This window comes from Rhineura floridana, chromosome 3, assembly GCF_030035675.1.
Source record: "Rhineura floridana isolate rRhiFlo1 chromosome 3, rRhiFlo1.hap2, whole genome shotgun sequence".
In the NCBI taxonomy this organism is placed as follows: Eukaryota; Metazoa; Chordata; class Lepidosauria; order Squamata; family Rhineuridae; genus Rhineura; species Rhineura floridana.
This window is the reverse complement of record NC_084482.1, coordinates 204,574,824-204,600,170: the sequence shown is the minus strand read 5'-3', so window position 1 is coordinate 204,600,170 and position 25,347 is coordinate 204,574,824. Positions and strand designations below refer to the sequence as shown.

The 25,347-nt window shown below is 46.8% G+C and overlaps 1 protein-coding gene and 1 long non-coding RNA gene across 5 annotated transcripts; one reads left to right on the top strand and one right to left on the bottom strand.

The window, feature by feature from the left end:
* The first annotated feature begins 451 nt into the window (after positions 1-451).
* LOC133381219 (zinc finger protein 271-like) lies at positions 452-23,508 on the top strand. 4 transcript variants are annotated; one of them, XM_061619994.1, is made up of 4 exons: positions 452-531; positions 12,730-13,494; positions 17,823-17,922; positions 19,723-23,508. In XM_061619994.1, exons 2-4 carry the CDS (start codon positions 12,826-12,828, stop codon positions 21,483-21,485), a joined length of 2,532 nt encoding a protein of 843 aa, XP_061475978.1. In that variant the 5' UTR covers positions 452-531; positions 12,730-12,825; the 3' UTR covers positions 21,486-23,508. The 4 variants fall into 4 exon arrangements, with proteins under 4 accessions (XP_061475978.1, XP_061475974.1, XP_061475977.1 ...); XM_061619990.1 differs by lacking the exon at positions 452-531 and adding an exon at positions 7,080-7,401; XM_061619993.1 differs by lacking the exon at positions 452-531 and adding an exon at positions 10,782-11,123.
* LOC133381273 (uncharacterized) lies at positions 12,245-15,571 on the bottom strand. The gene is made up of 3 exons (XR_009761654.1): positions 15,431-15,571; positions 14,541-14,634; positions 12,245-13,458 (listed from the first exon to the last, which is right to left on the bottom strand). It is a non-coding gene; the product is annotated as an uncharacterized LOC133381273 (long non-coding RNA).
* Positions 23,509-25,347: the final 1,839 nt, after the last annotated feature.

Here is a 25,347-nt window from a genome sequence, read left to right as displayed (position 1 = left end):
ATCCATGAACAACGTCAGTGGCAACGTCCACCCTGTCATGAAATCACAACATTGCTTCACCTGGTTTAAAATGGATTGTGTAAAATGGCTCAGATGCAGAGAATTGTGGGGATTGGGAGGAGATGGGCTTCTGTGTGAGTGGAAAACTTTGAGTTTCATTTCTCAGCTGCAAGTAATTAGGAGGCCTGAAGAGCAGCACCTGGTTATCTCTGTTATCTGGTGAGAGGCTGGTACTCATGGCCATGCGGGCCTGAGAAGAGTTGAAGATCAGGAAGGGAGGGGGGCCTGCTAAGGCGCAAAAAGTGAAGAAGCTTCGGCAATATTACTTCATCAGAAAGCCCCCTGATTGGCTGAATCATTATGAACTGTTGCTGGGTTTTTTTCCTTAAGTATAGGGGGTGAGACCCATAGCCTTTGTTCCCCTGGATATTTCCCTGGAAGGGTGGTCATCCATGTGGGGTTCCACTGCCTTTTACTATCCTGATGGTGTCTCTCTGAGGAGAGATGAGATTTGCAACAACTACCTCTTCAGTAAGTAGAATAGGTCAGTTTGTTATTTTTCTGTTGTGTCTGAACTCTCTTATGTTTAGCTGAACCCCTGGTTGGGTGTGGTTTTGGGGAATTGTTTTGCTGCTGTTAATTGTGCACTTATATTTTATTAATAAAGCTACTTCTTATTACTTTGTGTGTTCACTGAGTAAGAACAATTTGGTTCTGAATCCAGCACCTTGAACACTGACCACAATTACCAAAAGAATGTGTTTTGGCTTTACCAAAGGCTTCTGGACAAGGAGTGCCTGCTTGGCTCTTGTCTTTAGGAATCCTTGGTTTACCTATATCTGGGCTCTGGGCTTCCCCTAAACTCAGAGTGGAACCAGTTGAAGGTGTGGTGGCAGCCTATCGTCTACCTTGCAGGGTTGGTGTTGGTCTGCACAGCCTTGGCAAGGGGGATATTGGGTTCCAGATCAATTGCCCAGGGTGGGGAATGTTGGAATAGGCAAATATTGCATGGTCACTTTAAGGGATATTTGGGGAATATCCCATGTACCTGTTTTACCATGATGTAACTTCCTAATGGGTGGGGGTTACTTACCTGACTTCCTCCTCCGTTGTCCTGGGGGATTTTTGAATATTCTCCATTGCTGATCTTCCTACCTTTGAGAGAGGCTGCATGGCATGATGCTCTCTGCTAAGAGCATCATTACAAACACCAAGATGGACTGAGACTTCTATATTTTTCTTTCTTCTAAGCTAGAGCCTATCTTCTTCTGAACATGTGAAGAGGTTGTGAGTAAACATTTTCTTTTACCTAAAGGATTGTGCCTGTTGTTATTTAAACCCAGGGAAGGTGGGCTGGTTTATATTCTCATTCTGCTGCTTGTATTTTTACAACTCTGCTAAGAAATAGGACCAACCAAATTAGTTCCTATTTCTGTGTGTATTTTTATAATACTGAACAGGGAACTGGGTCTGAAGCATGTACCTGGCACCTGTAGGGTGGCACGAGGGCATGACACACACCTCTCACCCGTCCCTCCATCCATTCACATTTGTGCCCCAGCTTCAACCCACAAATATCCACCGGCTTCTGTCGACGGGCTTCCGAAGGTGAATTTCAACCAGCTTCCTCCACAAACATCTGCCTGCTTCAGCTTTGCGGCATCTGCCAGCTTCTGAATGCGAAATCCACCGGCTTCCACCCACCAACATCTGCTAGCTTCCAATAGCTCCATCACTAGACATCAGCCAGCTTCAGGCCATGGGTATCAGCCACCTTCAAGCTGCGATCCCGCTCAGCAAGTAAACTTGCCTCATTATTGCTCCATAGCATCCCATGGCCAGATGATCGCCAATTTTCCTCCTCCAAGTGAAAGAAGACCAGGCAAGGCTTTTCCCTCAGTCCACTGGCTTTCCGCTTGGCCCACCTTTATATCTACTCAGCAGCCATGTGCTTTTGTGATGTCACAGGCAGTCCGCAGCCCACGGCAACAGCTGGGGAGGCATCATCATAATCTCTTCACACACCTCACAACTGTAGGTGTAACTCAGCTTATTTATTTGCTTTTTTAATATTAAAAAGTGTTATAGTACATTTTAGCTCATATTGGGCTGGGGAAGATTGTTTAGCCCAAGGATGGCCTTCCCTTTTGGGCAATGTTGCGGGGACTACATGCCAGTGATGGGAAGGGGCAAAAAGTAGGCATGGCCAGATGCAAATATGGGTGGAGCTTATCTCTGTACATTCAGCTCCATTACATTACATTCAGCAAAAGCCTAAGGCAGCCTTTCCCAACCTATGGGTCTCCAGATGTTGCTGGACTAGAGTTCCCATAATTCCTGACCATTGGCCATGCTGGCTGGGGCTGATGGAAGTTGTAGTCCAGCAACATCTGAGGACCCAAAGGTTGGGAAAGGCTGGCCTAAGATTTCTGCACTTTCCCATTTCTCCAATCCAGTTAAGCAAGAGATATTATCATAGTTCAAGGACACATTCTAGCCAGGCAAAAACACTTGAGGTGGAGCAGGGCCAGAGAGGGGCATTTCCAGATAACGGTTGACTGGTGGGCTGGAGGTTCCCTGCCTGTCATAAAATAGATAATAAAAAACCTTCAGAATTAATCCCTGGACTTAACAGGCTTAGAAATTTAATTTATGTGGGCCTACTCTGAGTATTACTATTTATGAACAGTGCTTTTTTGGTGACTGTACTCACCGATACAGAGTACCAGCAGCTCTTTTTTTGCTGCCCATGGCAACCATTTTGTGCTGACGCCCACAGCACTTTTATCATGGTATGGGTACCAGCACCAGAATCACCAGATGGGAAGGGGTGTTAAGAAACCAGTGGGGCCTAGGAGCAGGAGGAGTGTGATTTGTTGGCAGGGGAGGAGGTAAGGGAGCTCTGGAAGACAGAGAGCAAAGGAAGGATAGGGTCACACCCCCTCCCCCAGAGAGCAATTCTTAAGAGTTGCACAGAAGGGAAAATTCCACAATGTGCAAATTCACCCATCCATGTTAAACTAGGATGGGAAGAACTGTCTGTCCCTGGTGGAACTCTCTCTTCTTATCAGGCCCAGTGCCAGTGGGTGGCCAGGTCAGGCACTGGCTGAGGGCCCTGCAGCTGGCCAAGGGCCCCTGTGGGTAGCTGAGGGCCCCCTGCCATTGGGAGGGTGGAGCTCCTGCTCCATGATCCCCGCCAGCATCAGGTTGTGGGGCATGACCGGACAGTGGCACGGATTGCAGAGGAGCTCCATTGTCCCAGCTGACATCACTCCTGCACACATGTGTAGCTGGCAGGCACTCAAATAGCCCAATCGCTTCACCTTCAAAATGGAGGCAGGGGCGTGTTCTTGAGTGATGGCAGGCATGCCTGCTGTAGATACCATCTTATTAGGAGGTCCCTTCCATACGTAAAGGTAAAGCTGTCCCCGCACTTATAGCGCGAGTCGTTTCCGACTCTTAGGGTGACGTCTTGTGACATTTACTAGGCAGACCGCATATATGGGGTGGGATTGCCAGTTCCTTCCCTGGCCTTTCTTTACCCCCCAGCATAGGCCAGGTACTCATTTTACCGACCACGGATGGATGGAAGGCTGAGTGGACCTCGACCCCTTTTACCGGAGATTCGACTTCCTCCTTCCGTTGGAATCGAACTCCGGCCGTGAGCAGAGCTTCGGCTGCATTACCGCCGCTTACCACTCTGCTCCACGGAGGATCTTTTTCATACGTACAGTATATGAATTCGGCCTTTAGTGTGAAGTAGCATCTATCCTTTGGAAACTCCCTCCTGTTACGCACCAGAGAGGCGCCATCTCTGTTGTCTTTCCTGCACCTCTTGAAGGACCTTCCTTTTTGCAACAAGCATTTTGAGGGGATATCTTTAGCCCAGTCTATATCTGTACTGGATCTGAAACTGTTTTTGCATTTGAACTTGCTTTTGTATGTGCAATTGCTGATGTTCTTACTGTGAAATCAAGACACTTAAATGGGGGGGGTGATTCATAAACGGAGTCGGATAAATACATAAATGTTCCATTCTTATTCTAACTAAAATAATTTTCTCTCTCCCTGTGCAGAAAAGCAGCCAAGTGTGTGTAGCAGTGGGGGGTCATAGACAGTAGCGAATGGCGGCTCCGAGTCAGCGGGGCTGTGGAATCTGCTCCAGGTTTTAGTCCAAACTTGCAAGGAGCTGAAAGTTCAGACTAAAACCCAGAGCAGATTCCACAGCCCTGCTGACATGGAGCCACCAACTGCCACTAGGCATAGATGACAGATGAGTTGTGCACACAGTTTTTTAACCAAGCAGAGGGAGGGAGGGAGTGCCGTGAAGTCAATAAGAGGGCCTTGTTGGTAGGGTTTGTGGGTGACAATCCTAGATAAGTGGTACCTAGTAGCCTATGATAAGAGAGAAGAAGACCACCACCCATCTGTTAAGGGAAGAAGACAAATACATCATCTCTCTGGCACTGGGGAAGGCTCTTACTTGCTATCCAGTATGATCAACCAGAGGTTCTCAGCTGGGTTGGGATATTGAACTTAGGACATTAAACTTGTCAAGGATTATTAATACCTTGGCATAGTCATTAACTAAAATGGAGACAATAGTCAAGAAATCAGAAGAAGGCTAGGACTGGGGAGGGCAGCTATGAGAGGACAGGTCCTCAAATGCAAAGATGTATCACTGAACACTGAAGTCAGGATCATTCTGACCATAGTATTCCCGATCTCTATGTATGGATGTGAAAGCTGGACAGTGAAAAAAGTGGATAAGAGAAAAATAAACTCATTTGAAATGTGGTGTTGGAGGAGAGCTTTGCGCATACCATGGACTGCAAAAAAGACCAATAATTGGGTGTTAGAACAAATTAAACCAGAACTCTCACTAGAAGCTCAAATGATGAAACTGCGGTTATCATACTTTGGATACATGAGAAGACGATTCACTAGAAAAGACAATAATGCTGGAAAAACAGAAGGGAGTAGAAAAAGAGGAAGGCCAACCAAGAGATGGATTGATTCCATAAAGGAAGCCACAGACCTGAACTTACAAGATCTGAACCGGCTGGTTTGTAACAGATGCTGTTGGAGGTCGCTGATTCATAGGGTTGCCATAAGTCATAATCAACTTGAAGGCACAACAAAAAACATCTCTTTATTGTGTTGTCAGGATTGCTGTAGATTAAAAACAGCCCTTATTGGCTAACAGGTTTCTGTTATAGTTAGGGATGGGAAAGAAATTTTATTTATTTATTTATTTACTTACTTACTTATTAGATTTATATCTCACCTTTCCTATAGGAGGCTGGGCCCAATGTCCTGTGGGACCCTGCAGAGCTGTGTAGTGGAACTGAGAGTTTTTGAGCGAGCTTATGTGTGTGTGATTGAATCTTTGCTAAGATTCTACCTTCCCTGCAAATTAGTAAGACAGAGACTTTAAGCTTTAAAATAAGAAATAACTACTTTATTCTGGGAGTACATGCTTGATAGGAGAGAGTTCTATATCTAGCTAACTAGCTATGCTGGAGCAGCAGACTCTGATCCCAGGGTCTGCCTTTATGCTGGTTGAGAGGGAGTGACAAAGGAAAGATGTCTGCTCCCCTCTCGAGAAAGAAGAAAGACTGGTGGAAGGCGGGAATGAACTGAGATCAACATTCCTTGCATATCAGTAAAGCAGGAAGGAAGAGACAGCAGGAGATCAAAGGACAGGTGTAGCCTAGCAACCAAGAGGTCTCCTCTCTAGCTACCCTTAATAACCCCATGCAACCTCTACCCACCAAGTTGGAGTTGAACCTCATACATTCCAACACCCCTTCTCAACGAGAACTTGGTTCATTCTACAAGGTGCATCTTGCCTCGTAGTTTCTGGTGTCTGACTTTGCCCAGTGGTTTGGTCAAAGCATCAGCTGTCATCTCTTCTGTTGGACAGTAGGTCATCTCTAGAAGTCCTTTCTCCCTTATGTCCTTGAGGTAGTGGAACTTCACATCAATGTGCTTCATGCGAGAACTTTGCCCTTCTGATTCCGCAAGTCATATGCAAGCTTGATTGTCCTCAAGTATTCTGATAGGCTCTGGTTCAGATACATACCTCATACATTCCAACACTTCCTCCCTGTAGGAGTCCAGGGCGGCAACTATTTAGTTCCCATTTAATTGCAAGCTTACCTAATTCACTCTTTCCAAAACGATAAGAGAAGCAAAACACAGCCACACTCTGAAATTCACACTTCTCTGAACTTTGCAATGCAGTTCTCCAACCAAGCAATGTGGACAAAAATGCATTTACTGGGGTAATATAAAGGAGCATAACATACAAACATACATTATAGTATGGGAAATTGCTTTGCAAAACCAGGTATTTGGCAAAATTGGATCAAAAAATGGCCATATTAGGAGGAATTCATGCTAAAATGCTGCCAATGTTGACGAGGACTTTCAAAAATGTATCACAAACTGGTATGGAAACGTGGAGAATTTAAGATCGGAAAATGAGACACTAAGAGAAATTGAAATTGATGTGTTCACCCATTCATACTTACAGTACACCACACATTCCTCAAGCCTGTAGATGAGCCAAAGCATTTCAGAACAGCCTCGCTATCAAGTACAGGGCATCACATCACATCACAAAGGATACAGTAAGCAGAAAAAATCACTAAGTGATCTGCCAAGACCCTCAGCAATTTTCAAGTGGTCTGTGGAGGAAAAAGTTTGGGAACCACTGTACTAGACAAAATTGCATACAAAAATGTGTTTATTAGCAGAAGCTCACATTAAAATGCTGATGAATTTTCCTACGTTTGTCTGTTTGTAAAAGAAATAAAATGCTGCAGAGATGAATTTAAGATTGGTGAAACAAAGAAGCAAGAGGAAATGACTGGAATAAAAGCAATTTAGGGTCAGCTTCCTTAAATAAAAATGCCTGTCTAATTTCAGCTGGTAATTGAATCCAGAGGTATGTGTGCTTTTAAAGAGTTAAAGCTATAGAGCCTGGCTTCCTAGATGGCCCCAGAGACATGTAGGAAGGAGGTTGTAAACGGTGAAGGTCACTTCCTATTTTACGCTCCTTTGTGTAGGCTAGGGGAGGGAAAGTGGCCCAGCCTCCAAGAGGTCTTCTGTATCTTTAAAAGTTGTGCAGGGGGAAGGGAGAATTCCACCTTTTGGTTTTTCCCATTACGGTCTTGCAACAACACCTGCACTTGGCTGACTTTCTCTTCTCCTGAAGATACAGGATCAGTCTCAGGCCCTGAACCTGGCAACCCTACCGTCCAGGGAAGAAGGAGAGCCTTCTGCTGCTGCTGCCGGCCTGCTTGCTTGCTGCTGCTGCTCAGTCACCACCACTGCCCTCTCCCTGTTGGACTTCTGCTTTGCAGGCTGTCACGTCCTGCAGGACCAGGCCCCCAGGTATCCAGGAGTTCTGCTCTGCATACTGCCTGGCTTTTTGTGGGACTTCTGGGTCTTGAGTTATGTGCCTGGGATAGAGGACTCAGAGCTAAGTGGGGTGACTTGAGGGGCCTCCAATTAGTGTAGTGATGGGTAGAGGGAGATATGGCATTGTGAGGCCAGGTAAGGGGAATGCGGCCCAGGCAGTTAAAGATCGTGCCTTGTTCCAGTCCTCCCCATACCTGAAGGTTTGTTGGTTGCCCTATCAGCCAGCTCTTGGGCCTCCAGATGCTGCTCCTAAACACCAGATCAGTGCATAATAAGACCTCCCTCATTCACGATTTACAGACTGGGGACCAGCGGCATCACTAGTGGGAGTGCGGGGGGTGCGGACCTCCTGCGCACGCCCTCCCAGGGCATGGATGGGGGTGGCTGATCTTGCGTGCATGCACGCGCACACACTCACCACGCGCTCCAGGCTGGTGGTGGAAGGCCCGTCCCGGCTTCACCGCCAGCGAGCGGGCGCCTGTCGGTCTCACCTGCCCACCTCCGAGAAGGAGTTGGCTGTGCTGACCTGGAGCGCTTCTCGGCTCCTTTGCTGGCCAACGGCGCGGGGCGGCTCGGTGTCACCCCCCTCAGGGTGTCACCCCCCTCAGGGTGTCACCCGGGTGCGGTCCGCACCCTCCGCACCTCAGTAGTGACGCCCCTGCTGGGGATTCTGTTGGTGTACTACCCACCCTGTTGCCCAACAGACTCCCTAGCTGAGCTGACAGAGGTGGTCTCAGGTGTACTGTTGAGATCCCCCAGACTGTTGGTTCTGGGGGATGTCAACATCCATGCCGGGGCCACCTTATCAGCGGTGTCTCAGGATTTTATAGTCTCCATGACAACTATGGGACAGTCCCAATATGCCATTGGCCCAACACATGTAGCAGGGCATACTCTAGACTTGGTTTTTTGCAACTGGACGTGGAGATGGTGATCTGAATGTGGGGTGCCTTACATCAGTCCCTTTGCCATGGACAGATCACTGCTTGCTGAAGTTTAGACTTACAGCAGCTTTTCCCCTCTGAAAGGGGGGGGGGACCTATTAAGTTGGTCCGCCCCCAGAGACTAATAGATCCGGATGGTTTCCAAAGGGCTCTGGGGAGTTTTCTGGCTGATAGGGCTGGTGCTCCTGTCGAAACCCTGGTTGAACTGTGGAATACAGAAATGACCTGGGCAGTTGACATGATTGCTCCTGAGCGCCCTCTCCTGTGTAGAGCTCGTATGGCTCCATGGTATACCCCAGAGCTGAGAGCGATGAAACAATATAGGTGATGGTTTGAGTGGGAATGCTGTGGACATAATATACCTCAACTTCAGCAAAGCTTTTGACAAAGTGCCCCATGATATTCTGATTAGCAAGCTAGTTAAATGTGGGTTGGATGGAACAACTATCAGGTGGATCCACAGTTGGCTCCAGAATCATATTCAAAGAGTGCTTATCAACTGTTCCTTCTCAAACTGGGCAGAAGTAATGAGTGGGGTACCACAGGGCTCGGTCCTGGGCCCAGTGCTCTTCAACATTTTTATTAACGACTTGGATGAGGAGGTACAGAGCATGCTTATCAAATTTGCAGATGATACAAAATTGGGGGGCATAGCTAATACCGTGGAAGACAGGAAGTAAATTCAAAGGGACCTTGATAGGCTGGAGCATTGGGCTGAAAACAACAGAATGAAATTCAACAGGGATAAATGCAAAGTTCTACACTTAGGAAAAAGAAACCAAATGCACAGTTATAAGATGGGGGATACTTGGCTCAGCAATGCAACATGCGAGTAGGATCTTGGAATTGTCATTGATCGCAAGCTGAATATGAGCCAACAGTGTGATGTGTCTGCAAAAAAGGCAAATGCTATATTAGGCTGCATTAACAGAAGTATAGTTTCCAAATCGCATGAAGTACTAGTTCCCCTCTATTCAGCACTGGTTAGGCCTCATCTTGAATACTGCGTCCAGTTCTGGTCTCCACACTTCAAGAAGGATGCAGACAAACTGGAACAGGTTCAGAGGAGGGCAACAAGGATGATCAGGGGACTGGAAATCAAGCCCTATGAGGAGAGACTGAAAGAACTGGGCGTGTTTAGCCTGGAGAAGAGAGGACTGAGGGGAGATATGATAGCACTCTTCAAGTACATGAAAGGTTGTCACATAGAGGAGGGCTGGGATCTCTTCTTGGTCATCCCAGAGTGCAGGACACGAAATAATGGGCTCAAGTTGCAGGAAGCCAGATTTCGATTGGACATCAGGAAAAACTTCCTAACTGTTAGAGCCATATGACAATGGAACCAACTACCTAGAGAGGTAGTGGGCTCTCCGACACTGGAGGCATTCAAGAGGCAGCTGGACAGCCATCTGTCAGGAATGCTTTGATTTTGATTCCTGCATTGCGCAGGGGGTTGAACTTGATGGCCTTGTAGGCCCCTTCCAACTCTACTATTCTATGATTCTATGAGTGCAGATGGAGATGAACTCCTGGTGGATGCAATCATACACTGTTGTGCGTATGGTAAGCTGTATTTAGGGGCAGTGAGGGCAGCAAATACACAATACTTTGCTGCCACTATCAAATCATCACCTTCCCACCCAGTGGAGCTCTTCAGAATTGTCCAGGGGCTATTACATGTTCGCCCCGAGGACATGGTAGAACCATCTGTGGTCCACTGTAATGAATTTGCTAGGCACTTCCAGGATAAAATCTTTAGCATCCACCAGGACTTAGACTCCAGTGTTATAGGTGAATCAAGTGAGGTATCCAGAGCACAGCCTTGTCCTGATTTCTTGGATAAGTTTCAGTTGGTACAGCTTGACGACATTGGCAAGGTGCTTGGACAGGTTTGTGCAACCACTTCTGGACTGGATCCTTGCCCTTCTTGGCTAATAAAAGCTAGCAGGGATGGAACAGCTGGCTGGGCCAAGGAAGTGATTAATGCCTCTCTGCGAGTGGGGGTGGTGTGACCACTCCTGCAGAAACCATCCCTGGACCCAGAAAATCTTAATAACTATAAGCCAGTGGCAAATGTTCCATTCCTGGGCAAGGTCCTTGAACGAGTGGTTGCAGGCCAGCTCCATACACTCTTGGATGAGACCGATTATCTGGATCCATTTCAGTTGGGTTTCAGGCCTGGTTTTGGCACGGAAACAGCCTTGGTCGCCTTGTACAATGACTTCTGTCGGGAGAGAGACAGGGGGAGTGTGACTCTGTTGATTCTCCTTGATCTCTCAGCAGCTTTTGATACCATCAACCATGGCATCCTTCTGGGACGACTGGCTGAGTTGGGAGTGGGAGGGACTGCATGGCAGTGATTCCGCATCTACTTGGTGGGTCGGCTCCAGAAGGTGGTGCTTGGGGAACATTGCTTGGCCCCGTGGATTCTCCAGTAGGGGGTTCCACAGGGGTCAGTTCTGTCCCCCATGCTGTTCAACATCTACTGTTGGGTGTGGTCATCCGGAGTTTTGGAGTGCGTTGCCATCAGTACGCTGATGACGCGCAGCTCTATTTCTCCTTCTCATCCTCTTCAGGTGAGGCTGTCAATGTGCTGAACCGGTGCCTGGGTGTGACAATGGACTGGATGAGGGCTAATAAACTTAGGCTCAATCCAGACAAGACTGAGATGCTGCTAGTGGGTAGTTCTTCTGACCAGATGGTGGATGCCCAACCTGTCCTGGATGGGGTCACACTCCCCCAAAGAAGCAGGTTCGTAGCTTGGGGGTTCTTCTAGAACCATCTCTGTCACTTAAGGCTCAGGTAGGCTCGGTGGCATGGAGAGCCTTCTATGAACTCCGGTTGGTGGCCCAGCTACACCCCTATCTGGACAGGGATAACCTGGCTTCAGTTGTCCGTGCTCTGGTAACCTCCAAGTTAGATTACTGCAATGCACTCTATGTGGGGCTGCCTTTGAAGACGGTTCAGAAACTGCAGCTTGTGCAAAATGCAGCGGCCAGATTGGAAACAGGGACCAGACGGTTCAAACATATAAAACCAATTGTGGCCTGCTTCCATTGGCTGCTTGCATGTTTCCGAGCCCAATTCAAGGTGCTGGTTTTGACCTATAAAGCCTTACACAGCTTGGGACCACAATACCTGATGGAACGCCTCTCCCAATATGAACCCACCCGTACACTACGTTCAAGATCAAAGGCCCTCTTCTGGGTGCCTACTCCGAGGGAAGCTGGGAGTCTGGCAACGAGAGAGAGGGCCTTCTCAGTGGTGGCCACCAAATTATGGAATGATCTCCCTGATGAGGTGCACCTGGTGCCAACACTGTTATCTTTTCAGTGCCAGGTCAAGACTTTCCTCTTCTCCCAGGCATGTTTTAACAGCATTTGAATAGCATGTGTTTTAACTTGCCTATCAGTTTTTATGGGTTTTAATTTGGTATGGTTTAAATTTGTATATTTGTTTTTAATGTTTTTAATTGTTGTAAACCGCCCAGAGAGCTTCGGCTATGAGGCAGTATATAAATGCAATAAATAAATAAATAAATGCAATAAATAAATAAACTGTAGCTCTGAGGGAAGCTATGGGTTTTAAATGTACGGTGTGTATGTAGCTATTGCCTTCCCACGTACTTCCCGCAGCCCTTAATTAATTGCACGGCTGCTACATCAAACTCACAACTCTCCTCCCCACTGCATTTCCCTAAAACAACAACCCAAAATTGCCTGGTTAACAACACTGGATTACACTGCAGTGTTGTCAGATGCACCATCTGCTGCTTCAGAAAAATGGGTAAGTAAAGCAAAAACAGACAATTCAGAAAACAATTAATGCAATTCAATACAAACTCATCATAATTCAAAAATAGCTGATGGACTTTAACTGCATTTACAGGAATAGAGTCATTTTTAAATGTTTACACGCTCAGAAGAAAATCACTTTTTTTTGTATCAGGTAAGTTCTGAGTTAGGAATATCATGAGTTCCTCTCTTTGCTGCTACCTTTTCTTTTTTTGCGTTGACACACAACTTCCCAATTCCACCTACATTAAAATTCTGGACACCTGAATTGTTTTATATGAGACACCAGCAATCACCTCTCCACCAGGGAAGACCAGCAGAAAAGGCTTTTAAAAACACACCAAGAGTCTAAGGGCCTCTGCAGACATCCTTTTTGCTATCCATTCATGATTATTTCTGCTCATGATGCTATCAGGGCAGTCGTACATGATCCTGCTTTCAAAACTGTTTGTCCCTGCAGAAGTTTTGGGGTGATCTCACCGCTTCATTTCCAATCAGGGCAGGATATAAATGTAAACAATAATAATTACTCCTTCCCTTCTGCTTCTCTCTTTCTCCACTAGAGAAAAATATTTCCATTCAAAACAAAGCAGATCTGACGCAGGGAAAGCGGCATCCACGTCGGTTTCCAGGGCCGGGACACAAATTTAGATATAACAATGGAGCAAGATTCCACTTGCCCTGAACCAGAGGTGGAATCGCACGGAATAGAAGGCTTCTTGAGACCTGCAATGCAACAGAAGGTGAAAGAGGAGAGGGAGGACGGATTGGGGCTGCTCTGGGATGCCCAATGGCAGACGTTCCTCAAGGCAATTGAGGCTCCCCGTCCTGGAAACAGAGACCTGGCAGAGACTGTGGCTTGGAGGGATCTTACCGCTTCTGTGGACTTCTGGGCGGAAAGAGCTGAGCCTAGCTCAGGGGCTCAGTACCACCTGGCTCTCAATGGAGTGACAAAGCAGGCCCAAAACAGGCCAGGATTCAGAGGTCTGGGGGATTGTGGGCAAGTGAAGGAGGAGACGGAGAGTGATTGTGCCGTCGGCACAGAGCTGCCATGTCAACACTTCAGGCAGTTCCTCTACCAGGAGGCCAAAGGCCCCCGAGAGGTTTGCAGCCAGCTCCGGGAACTTTGCCATCGATGGCTGAAGCCGGAGATGCACACAAAGGAGCAGATTCTGGAGTTGGTGGTCCTGGAGCAGTTCCTGGCTGTCCTGCCCACAGAGATGGAGAGCTGGGTAAGGGAAGGTGAGCCGGAGACCTGCACCGAAGCGGTAGTCCTGGCGGAGGAGTTCCTGCTGAGGAGGGAAGAAGCCAAGAAACAGCAAGGGCAGGTCAGAGCGTCTCTTCTGGACAGCTGAGAGGCGGGAGGGAAGGGCTGTGGTTCAGTGGTAGAGTACTTGCTTTGCATGTAGAAGGTCCTATGGTCAATCGCTAGAGACAGTACTAAGCTAGATGGGCCAGTGGTCTCATTGAGGCCCCATCCACACTATACATTTAAAGCAGGATCATGCCACTTTAAACAGCCATGGTTTCCCCCAAAGCATCCTGGGAATTGTAGTTTGTTAAGGGTGTTGAGAGTTCCCTGGAAAGAGGGATTGACTGTTAAAGCACTCTGAGAACTATAGCTCTGTGAGGTGAATAGAGTCCCCTAACAACTGTCAGCACCCTTATCAAACTACACTGAAAGCCTTGACTGTTTAAAGGAGTACAGTAGGGCCCCGCTTTTCGGCAGCCTGCTTTTTGGCGTTCCACTAATACGGCGGCTTTCAAATAGAGCAAGGCCTCACTCATACGGTACTTGTTCCACTTTTACGGCGTTTTTTGGGCGTCAGGCACCATTCTGTTGAATGAGTTCTGCTTTTTGGTGGGTTTCGCTTTTAGGTGGGGGTCTGGAACATAACCCGCCGTATGAGTGGGGCCCTACTGTAGACTGCTTTAAATGTATACTGCAGAAGGGGCCCCAATATAAGGCAGCTTCCTGTATTCCTAAAACCAGGATCCTCTAATCCAGCTTTTGTATTACTATTTATTAATGGCCTTCCGCACACAGAGGTCTCAAGGCGATGTGCAAAATAGAATAAGGACTGCTTAAAAACCATTAAAAACAACACAGAAAACAACAGCAGATAATTTTAAAAACAGTACACAGTAGACACCCATGGGAGAGACCTTTCCATTTAGCTGTGAACACTTGTTGGAACCAAAACGTCTTCAGTTGTTTCTGGAAAGTGCAGATAGTGGGCACCGGTTGTAAATTGGGAGGGATACTATTCCACATAATAGAGGCAGCCATACTGAAAGCCCAGCTCTGAATTACTGGGGAGCAGACTTCTCATGGTCGAGGAAGGACAATACAGCACATCTGCATTGCAGGTACCTGAAACTGTGGGAAGACACTTCCGGTCAGTATAGACAGTACTGAGGTAGATGGTCCAAAGGTCTGTCTCGACATAAGGCAGTTTCCAGCGTTCCTGTGAAAGAGCAAAGAAGAAAAACATACCGCTTTCAGCTTGGGAGTCAGAAGAAGTCATCCTCTGGGTCCTTCCGACCTTTTTTTCACTCACTCCATAACACCATAGAGTTGAAAGGGGCCTCAGAGGTCATCCAGTTCAACCCTCTTGTGAAGCCTTCAAGTCCCTCCCCCAGATCCTAAGGATCCTCAAAACCCCAGGTCTCTTATTTCCAGAGACTCCTGGTGAACCCTGCCCTCAGACCAAATTTGGGATTCTTGTCATCGCAGGATCTCTTAACTGAAATTCCTCCCCCTGCCCAAGCCAGTATTGCTTGCATGGGCAGACCAACACCACACATTTAAAGTACATCCAACACACATGTAAAGCACATGGCATTTAAACCCCGCTTCCCAGAATTCTTTGGAGGAAGTCGTGTGATTGAAATGTGTTTTAAGTGTATGGTATGGATCTGCCCACGCGCCCCTAGCCCAGCTCCTGCTTCTTGCCTTCTCAGCTCTTGTGGTTTATGTCACCCCTCAGAATTCCTTTATTTGTCCCTCTAACCTGCCAGAAATCCCTTTAGGGCAAAGCTTGCCCAATTACTTCTGTTCCCCTCCCCCCCAACTCTCTCTGCGCCAGCCTTTCCTTTTCTCTTCCTTTCTTCCTTTCTTTCTTTCTTTCTTTCCACTACCTCTCGCACCTCTCTTTCTCCCTCCATGGCCGCCTTCTCTCTCTCTGTTCATTTGCCTCCAGCCTCCCTCTCGTCCTTCCCAGCCACCTGAACTTCTCTCTGGAAATGCTCAGCTTCACTTACACTTCCTTCTGATGGTGTCTCCTAAGTAGGGATGAGATCCGTCGCCTGGAGCCAGCTCAAAAGCATTCCGTCAACCTAAAGGCTGACATCTGTCCGAGTTAGTTCCTTCTCCACTTGCCACTGCTTTTACCAGTCCGTTTTTCCCCCTCGCAAGAAATATTAATATCGGTATTTTGAAAGGAAGTATTGATATCTTGAAAGCAAAACATCGATAACATTTTTGTTCTTAATACTGATATTGAACGACGGATATTTTTGAAAATAGCCGTGGAAAATCACTACGTAAAAATCTGATCCGCAATGACAGACAGTAAGCAACTGAATTGAAAATTTGGTACCAGATACCAATTGGGTGGAATTCCAGCACGTTCCTACTCCTAAATCCTAAGTGAGGAAAGGGAGTTGGAGAAAGTTCTTCTGCTCCCTTTCCATTCTTCTTCTCCCAAGGACCTTCTCTGCCTGCCACTCTGCTGGTCCGGCATCTCTGCGTTCATTGGCAGCAGGGCTCTGCCCCGTCCCCTTCAAGCCCCAACACCCCTGTCCAAATGCAGGATGTAGCTTCAGCATCCCTGACAGGTGGCCACCCAGCCTCTGCTTAAACACCCCCAGCGAAGGGCAGCCTGCCACCTCCTGAGGCGCTCTGTTCCACTGTTTTCCTGTTCATTTCTCCTCATGTTTAGGCAAACCACGTAATTTCCATGCAATTCCCACTCATTGGTTCAACTGTTGCCCTCTGGGGCAACAGAGGATGAGTCTGTTCTATTTTCTGAGTGACAAGCCTTTGAAGACTGCCACCACCCCAGAGCTGAAAGAGAAGGTAAATAAGGGGCGACATGATAGAAGTGCGTCAAATGATGCACGGCATGGAAAAAAATGGGCAGATAAGAACATAAGAACATAAGAAGAGCCTGCTGGATCAGGCCAGTGGCCCATCTAGTCCAGCATCCTGTTCTCACAGTGGCCAACGAGGTGCCTGGGGGAAGCCCGCAAGCAGGACCCGAGTGCAAGAACACTCTCCCCTCCTGAGGCTTCCAGCAACTGGTTTTCAGAAGCATGCTGCCTCTGACTAGGGTGGCACAGCACAGCCATCATGGCTAGTAGCCATTGATAGCCCTGTCCTCCATGAATTTGTCTAATCTTCTTTTAAAGCCATCCATGCTGGTGGCCATTACTGCATCTTGTGGGAGCAAATTCCATAGTTTAACTATGCGCTGAGTAAAGAAATACTTCCTTTTGTCTGTCCTGAATCTTCCAACATTCAGCTTCTTTGAATGTCCACGAGTTCTGGTATTATGAGAGAGGGAGAAGAACTTTTCTCTATCCACTTTCTCAATGCCATGCATAATTTTATACACTTCTATCATGTCTCCTCTGACCCGCCTTTTCTCTAAACTAAAAAGCCCCAAATGCTGCAACCTTTCCTTGTAAGGGAGTCGCTCCATCCCCTTGATCATTCTGGTTGCCCTCCTCTGAACCTTCTCCAACTCTATAATATCCTTTTTGAGATGAGGCGACCAGAACTGTACACAGTATTCCAAATGCGGCCGCAATAAACATTTTTCTCCCTTTGTCATAATGCTAGAGCCCGTGGCCATCCAATGAAGCTGAATGTTGGAAGATTCAAGACAGACAAAAGCACTTCACGCAGCGCAGAGTTAAACTGTGGAATTTGCTCCCACAAGAGGCAGTGACGGCCACCAACTTGGATGGCTTTAAAAGAGGATTACACAAATTCACGGCAGATAAGTGTGGTGTAGTGGTTAAGGCAGCCTTTCCCAACCAGTGTGCCTCCAGATGTTGTTCGACCACAATTCCCATCTTTCCTGACCATTGGCAATGCTGGCTGAGGCTGATGGGAGTTGTGGTCCAACAACATCTGGAGGCACACTGGTTGGGAAAGGCTGGGTTAAGGTGTTGGACTACGACCTGGGAGACCAGGGTTTGAATCCCCACATAGCCATGAAGCTCATTGGGTGACCTTGGGCCAGTCACTGCCTCTCAGCCTCATGAAAGCCCTATTCATAGGGTTGCCATAAGTCGGAATTGACTTGAAGGCAGTACATTTACAGGCTATCAGTGGCTACTAGCCGTGATGGCTATGCTTTCTGTCCACAGTCAGAGCTAGTATGTTTCTGAATACCAGTTTCTGAGAATTGCAAGTGGGGAGAGTGCTGTTGCGCTCAGGTTCTGCTCGGGGGCTTCCCATTGGGGGGTCTGGTTGGCCACTGTGAGAAGAGGATGCTGGACTAGATGGGCCAGAGGCCTGATGCAGCAGGCTCTTCTTACGTTCTTAGGGAAAGGGTGGGGTAGGAATGTAATAAATAAATGTTTCCCTTTCGTCTTCTCCAGGCGAAAACACACCCTGCAGTAACATGCTGCTTTGCTGTTTCAGATGCTGGGCCTCGTCCCCGAGAGGATTCCATCACAACACGTTCAGAGGCCGCTTGGCGGGGAGGACAAAGAGGCGAGCGAAAGGGATGCCCACCCAGTTGGTATGGACCCCTGAACCCCTGGTGGTGGGGCTCCCACTTCGATGGACATTTGGAAGGGAAGGGCCATAGCTCAGTGGCAGAGCCTCTCCTTTGCACACAGAAGGTCCCAGGGTCAAGCCCCGATGTCTCCAGGAAAAATCCTTGTCTGGCAGAGGCTCTCCGGGGTCTTGGTCAATGCAGTCCAGGGGTGGCTGATCTGTGGCCCTCCAGATGCTGTTGGATTCCAGCTCCCATCAGCCCCAGCCAGCATGGCCAATGGTCGGGGATGATGGGAGCTGTACTCCAGTGAAACGGCTCAGGTTCCCCAACCCTGGTGGAAACAGTGCAGAGCTAGTTGGACTCCCGTCTGGCTCCATCTAAGGCAGCTTCCTATGTTACAGGTGCAGATGGACTATAGCTCAGTGACTGAGCATTTGCTTTGCCTGCAGAAGATCTCGGATGCAATCCCTGACATCTCCAGATAGGGCTGGGAATAACCCTTGCTTAAAGCCCTAGAGAGCTGTTGCCAGTCAGTGCAGACAGTACCGAGCCACATCGCCCAATGGCCAGATTTGGTATAAGGCAGTTTCCTATATTTCTAATTTCAGGAGTCCCTAATCTAGTTTTTGCAGGCGAAGGGCCCTAGCTCAGTGGTAGAGCATCTGCTTTGCATGCAGAAGGTCTCAGATTCAATCCCCGGCATCTCCAGGCAGGGCTTAGAATGTCCCCTGCATGAAACCCTGAAAAGCAGCTGCCAGTCAGTGTAGACAGTACTGAGGTAGATAGAGCAATGGTCAGACACATATAAGGCAGCTTCCTGTATTCCTACAGCCAGACAGTGGGGCCCAGGGCATTACAGTTTTGGTAACTTGCAATGGCAGGCAGCCACTGCGGATGGGAGCTGACCTTGCTTGATGTTTAAAAGTGGTACCACCTCCTGCTGCTGAAAAGCATCCAGGGGCCTGGCGAGGAGGAGGATGATTTACAATCAGTTTAGGCCAGTGGTTTCCAATCTTTTTGGTATGGCGACCCACAAGTCCGAATTTACTTGGTATGGGTGACCCATGGATGTATTCTCGCATGACTTTGGGACCTTAGGGCTTCTCTGCTGCCGCTTCCCAAGTGTTAAAATGAAAGATTCGAGCCTTGCCGACATTCTGTTACAAGGCTCAACACAGCATTATGTCAATGGAACAAAAAAAAGGTGTAAGAAGTATTCATCGTCATACTGGTTAAGGGTTAAAGGCAGCAAATGTTTTGGGTTTAATTTTAAAGCCCATGACCCACTTGCACAGGCTTCGCAACCCACAGGTTGGAAAACGCTGTTGTAGACAATACAGCGTTAGAGTGGCCGTTGGTCTGAGTCAGGAGAAGGCACCTTCCTGCGTTCCTAAGGTAGATCCGGATCCACTGCTAAATCTCTGGCTGACTTGCAGTAGGTTGGCAAGGGTTCCCAATAGGGATAAACTCAAATTTTGCAACATTTGAATTTGACACCAGATTTCCTGTTTATTCGTGGGGGGGGGGATTGTCCTCATGGATCTTTTTTTCCCCCTACTGGTTTTCTACAGCTGAAGTGGATTTTTAAAAAATTCACCCCAAAATATTGATATTAAGGTCCAGTATTCTTGGGGGGGGGAGCCATTTGCTTTACACGTGCATTAAATATATGGTGTGGATGTAACCCTCACTTCTGGTAGTGCAACCAAAATCATGTCATCTGTTGGGGGCCTATCTTCCTCTTAAGTTAGAATTCCACCCCTTGCAGAGTATACATAGTTAAAATAAAAATTCACCAGATTATTTTTTCCTTTCTTCCAGAGATCAATGGACAGCCAATCAAAGATGAGGAGAGTTGTGGGCAGATGGAAATGCTGGTAACAGAAGAATTTTCTAGACTTCATGGGATGGAAGAGAGCTGTGGCACTCTGAACAGACCAAAGGGATCCCAGGAAAATACCACAGAGGTTGCAGGAGGGAATTTGTACGTATGCCCTGACTGCGGGAAAGGATTCTGCAAGAAATCTAGCCTTACAAACCACAAAAGAAGAACCCACAAAGGAGGAAAGCCACATACGTGCTCTATTTGTGGAGGTAGCTTCCGTCAACGCTTGGATCTCATTAAACACCAGAGAATCCACACAGGGGAGAAACCATACAAATGCTCCATCTGTCAGAAATGCTTCGGTCACAGATCCAATCTAGTTGTGCACAAGAGATCCCATACGGGAGAGAAGCCATATTGCTGTTCGTATTGTGGGAAAAGCTTTGGTCAGAGCTCAGGTCTCGTTACACATGAAAGAATTCACACAGGTGTAAAGCCTTATAAATGCTCCAAGTGCGGAAATAGCTTTCGCCAGCAGTCGGACCTTGTTAAACATGAGAGGATCCACACAGGAGAGAAACCGTATCAGTGCTCCATATGTGGAAAAAGTTTCAGTCAGAAATCAAGTCACATGGTCCATGAAAGATCTCACAGAAGGGAGAAGTCATATCCATGCTCTGAGTGCGAAATGAGCTTTCATCAGCACTTGGATCTCATTAAACATGAGAGGATCCACATGGGACAGAAACCGTATAAATGCTCTGTGTGTGGGAAGAGTTTCAGTCAGAAATCAAAACTTACAGTCCATGAAAAGCATCACACGGGGGACATGCCATATTGGTGCCTTGAAAACGGGCAGGCCTTCTGCCAGCATGCAGATTGCATTAAGCCCCATGCAATCCACACAGAGAAACCATTCAAATGCTCTACATGTGAGAGAAGCTTCCTTTCCCGATCAAGCCTTATTTCACACGAAAGATCCCATACAGAAGAAAAGAGATTTAAATGCTCTGATTGTGGGAAAAGCTTTCATCGGAGTTCTGATTTCATGAAGCATCAGAGAACCCACACAGGAGAGAAGCCGTACCAGTGCTCCATGTGTGGGAAAAGCTTCAGTGACAAATCAAACCTCATTGTACATGAAAGATCTCACACAGGAGAGAGGCCGTTTCAATGCTCCCATTGTGGAACTTGCTTCCTTCGGAAACAAGATCTCATTAAACACCAGAAAATCCACACAGGCGAGAGACCTTACAAATGCTCCATGTGTGAGAAAAGTTTTGGTCGGAGATCAACTCTTACTGTCCATGAAAAAATCCACAGGGGAGTGAAGCCGCATAAGTGTTCTGAGTGTGGAAGTGGCTTCCGCCGGAAATCAGAGCTTGTTGAACACAAGAGGAAACACACAGGGGAGAAACCATTTAAATGTTCTGTGTGCGAGAAGAGCTTTCGCCAGCAATCCTATCTTGTTTTACATGAAAGGACTCACACAGGAGAGAAGCCGTTTAAGTGCTGTTATTGTGAGGCTTGCTTTTCTCGGAACTCTGATCTCAAGAAGCACCAGAGAATCCACACAGGAGAGAAGCCATACCAGTGCTCTATGTGTGACAAAAGCTTCAGTGACAAATCAAATCTTACAGGACATATAAGATCTCACACGAGAGAGAAGCCATTTAAGTGTTGTTCTTGTGAGGCTTGTTTCTCTCGGAATGCAGATCTCAATAAGCACCAGAGAATCCACACAGGAGAGAAGCCATAGCAGCGCTCCTTGTCTGGGGAAAGCTTCAGTGACAAATAAAACTTGGAGGATTTCACCTCAAAGCCATATATATGCTGTTCTTGTGAAGCTGATTCTACTCAGAATTCAGATATCAGTAAGCACCAGAGGATCTCAATCTGCTTTCCAGGACCTTATCCGATGTTTTATTGCATTACAATAATTTCTCTTATACCCTCCCCTGAAATCCAAAATCAAAGAGGAGCAGGATAAAAATGTTTTAATAAATGGAATCCATGCAAGAATGAAACTGTAGCTGTATCCCTTGTGTGAGAAAAGCTTCAGTGACAAAGAAATCTTACCGGATATGCAAGTTCTCAGCTGTTTAAGGTCTCTGTGGGTGGAACGTCTGTTGGCACTCAGATCTTGTTAAACACCAGATAATTCACACAGGAGAGAAACAAATGTACAACTTGTTCCGTCTGTTGAAATGAACTTAATTCAGAAATCAACTCTTACTGTACATAAAAGATCTCACTTGTAAGAGAAGCTTGACAAATGTCTGAGTTGACAAATGCTTGAGCCCAGCTTTGGTCCACCAGAGATGTGAAGGCAGGACATAGCCATCAAGGCTTATCCTCCATGAATCTGTCTAATCCTCTTTTAAAGACATCCAAGTTGGTGGCCATCACTACCTCTTGTGGGAGCGAATTCGAAGAGGCTTTAGAAGATTAGACTAATTAATGGAGAATAAGGCTATCAATGGCATACTACCCAGGATGGCTATGCTCTGTCTCCACACTATGAGGCAGTATGCTTTTGAATACCAGAAACCAGGGGAAGGGAGAGTGCTCTCGTGCTCTGGTCCTGCTTGCGGGCTTCCCATAGGCATGTGGGTGACCACTGTGAGAAGAGGATGCTGAACTAGATGGGTCACTGGCCTGATCCAGCAGGGCTCTTCTTATCTTAACTTAGTTGAATTAAACCCTCTCTTCCTGTGTAATGGGCAAAAACAATCTTAAAACATGCAGATTAAAAGTCAGAATAGGAATAAGATGGACATGCGAAACTACCTTCAGCTGAAGCAGACCATTAATGCATCTTCCAAACCCCAGTATTGTTGTGGAATTGGCAGTGACTGCAGGGTCTCAGCAAAGCAAAGTCTTTCTCATCTGCTGAGGCCCTTTTAACTCAGGAGCAGGGTACCTGTGGCCCGTGGAGAGCTGCTGCCAGTCTGAGTACAGCTGAGTAGAGCTTCCTTCCATCTGTGCTGCAGATGAACTCCCAGGTACCACCAGCCCCAGCCAGCACGACTGGTCTTCAGGGTTGATGGAAGTTATAGTCCAGCAACATCTAGATGGCCCTAGGTTCCCTACCCATGTTTTAACGAGAGATGGTGGGGACTGAATCTGTGAGCTTGGCGTGCAAAGCAGGTGCTCTATCAATGAGCTACAGTCCTCTTGCAAAGAACTAGGAATGTTAGAAACTGCCTTATACTGAACTGGAACCCCTAGCTCAGTATTGTCTATAGTAAAAAAATTCCTTTATAAAAAAATTCCTTTTGGAAATGCAAGAGCCCAACGCGTTTCAGCTTGTGGATTCAAGCCTTCATCAGGGGCTAAAATACATAAAAGATTTTTTGAACTTGCTTTAAAAATACATTCAGACATTTTAAACACACAGTCAAAATTATAATTATACAGTCAAAATTATATGTACATCTTATTTAAATAGAATTGGATACCATGATTCCTAATGGGTTAAATGAGGAATTCAACCTCCTGCCTTTACTTTGATTTAAAGAAAGAATAGTCAACTCAAATCAGGTGTGATGAACTAATTATCAAGCTGGTTCAATTTATTGTATGTTTCTGAGCTTTATATTTCTGGGTTTGGTTTTGGTTCTTTACGTGCTAACAGCTATAAGGAAAACAACAGTGAAAGTTGGTCTCTATATGTTGTTGAAGAGTGAATTTCTGTAAGTATATTTTGAGATTATTTTAAGTTAAAAGCAATATTGTTGTAGAAGCATCTCTGAAACTGTTTTTCTTACGCTAAAAAAATCATTTAAATAAGATGTACATATAATTTTGACTGTATAATTATAATTTTGACTGTGTGTTTAAAATGTCTGAATATATTTTTAAAGCAAGTTCAAAAAATCTTTTATGTATTTTAGCCCCTGATGAAGGCTTGAAATCCACAAGCTGAAATGCGTTGGGCTCTTGCATTTCCAAAAGGAATTTTTTTACTATCGTGCCTTGGTGCACAGAATAAAGTTTCATCCCTTGAGCATTCTGGTTTTTTGACCTCTTACTTTTCTCTCTCCAGTGAATGCTTCACACTTTTGTTTTGCCATCAGTATTGTCTATGCCAGTGCTCTTCAATCTTGAGTCTCCAGATGTTGGACTTCAACTCCCATCATCTCTGAACATTGGCTAAACTGGCTGGGGATGACGGGAGTTGTAGTCCAACATTTGGAGGACCCAAGGCTGAAGAACACTGATCTACGCTTGGTATTGTACCCCAAGGATGGGGAAGCTGTGGCTCTTCAGATGCTGCTGGACTCCCAGTTCTCATCCCACACACCCCTGCCAGCATGTCAGGCATGGTGGGAGTTGTAGTCCAGCAACCTGGAAGTGGAGATGTCACAGGTTCCCCATCCTTGGTCTACAGCTTGGACCTTCCATATCAGGGATGGGGAGCACATGGCCCTCCAGATGCTGTCGGACTATGCCTCCCAGTCAATGGACAGAGATTATGGGAGTTATAGTCCAACAACATTTAGAAGGTGCCAGGTTCTTTATTTCTGTTCTATACACAAAGCATGTATTCTATCACCGAGCTACAATCTCTCGTCTTCTCCCTAACATGCTAGGTTTCTATATGCAAGGAATTTTTTTTATAAAGAAGCAACATAGGATGCTGTCTTATATCAGACCAGGCTATTTGTCCATTTAGGCAAGCATTAGGTACAGTGGCTTAGCAGCATATATTATCCCTGACAGTGAGCACAGTGCTGGTTTGTGGGGCAATCTGGAGCAGAGGTTCAGTCAGCAGTTCAGGCCCAAGCAAGAACTCACACGTGTGGGACCTCGGACAGCTTTGAGGGGAGATCATTCTAGAGCAAGGCTCACCAACTCTTCTAGGCCCATGGGAATATTTGGGTTTTGGAGCAAGTGCAGTGGCTGCCACCCACCCTGGGCACTTCCCTCCCCTGCTGCACACACACACACGGACTGAAAGGGAAAACAATCACAAACTCTGCTTTCCCCCCCAAAAAATGGATCCAGCAGAATTGATCTGAGCCTTAACAAGCACATAGAGCTGAAAGAGGAAGTGGGACAGAGTGTCATTCTTCCAACTTCCTCCTTCAGGTCAATGTACTTTTCAAGGGAGAAAAAGGAAACTAACTTCAAGATGGCAGTGGGGTGGGAGCATTTTGAGGCTTCATGTGTACCAGGGGAACGCCTCAAGGGCGGCATTATGCCCATGGAAGCTACGCTGGCAACCACTAGTGCAAAGATTAGAGTCAGTAAGCTCAAAAGCTACTTCAGCAGAGGTTTGGAGTTCATGGAGGCTTTTTAAACAGGCTGCTGTTTAGGTATCCAGCTCCACCCACAGCAGGAAAAACCTCCTGTATTTAAAGGGGGCAGGCCTATAGGTATCATTGATCCATATTGTCTACACCAGAGGCAGGAGGGCATCAGGCTAGCACGATCTACTCTGTGGTATCTGCAAATCAGTCAGGTGCAAAACAATGGCTTGGGGTTGGGTAGAGAAGAATATACACTTAGAATTAAGGGACAGGATGCCTCTGAGGACATTCTAGCCCCAGGAATTTGTTTTCAGTATCAGAACTGAACTCCCACTCCTGTCATACAAAAACCCACTCCTACATGAA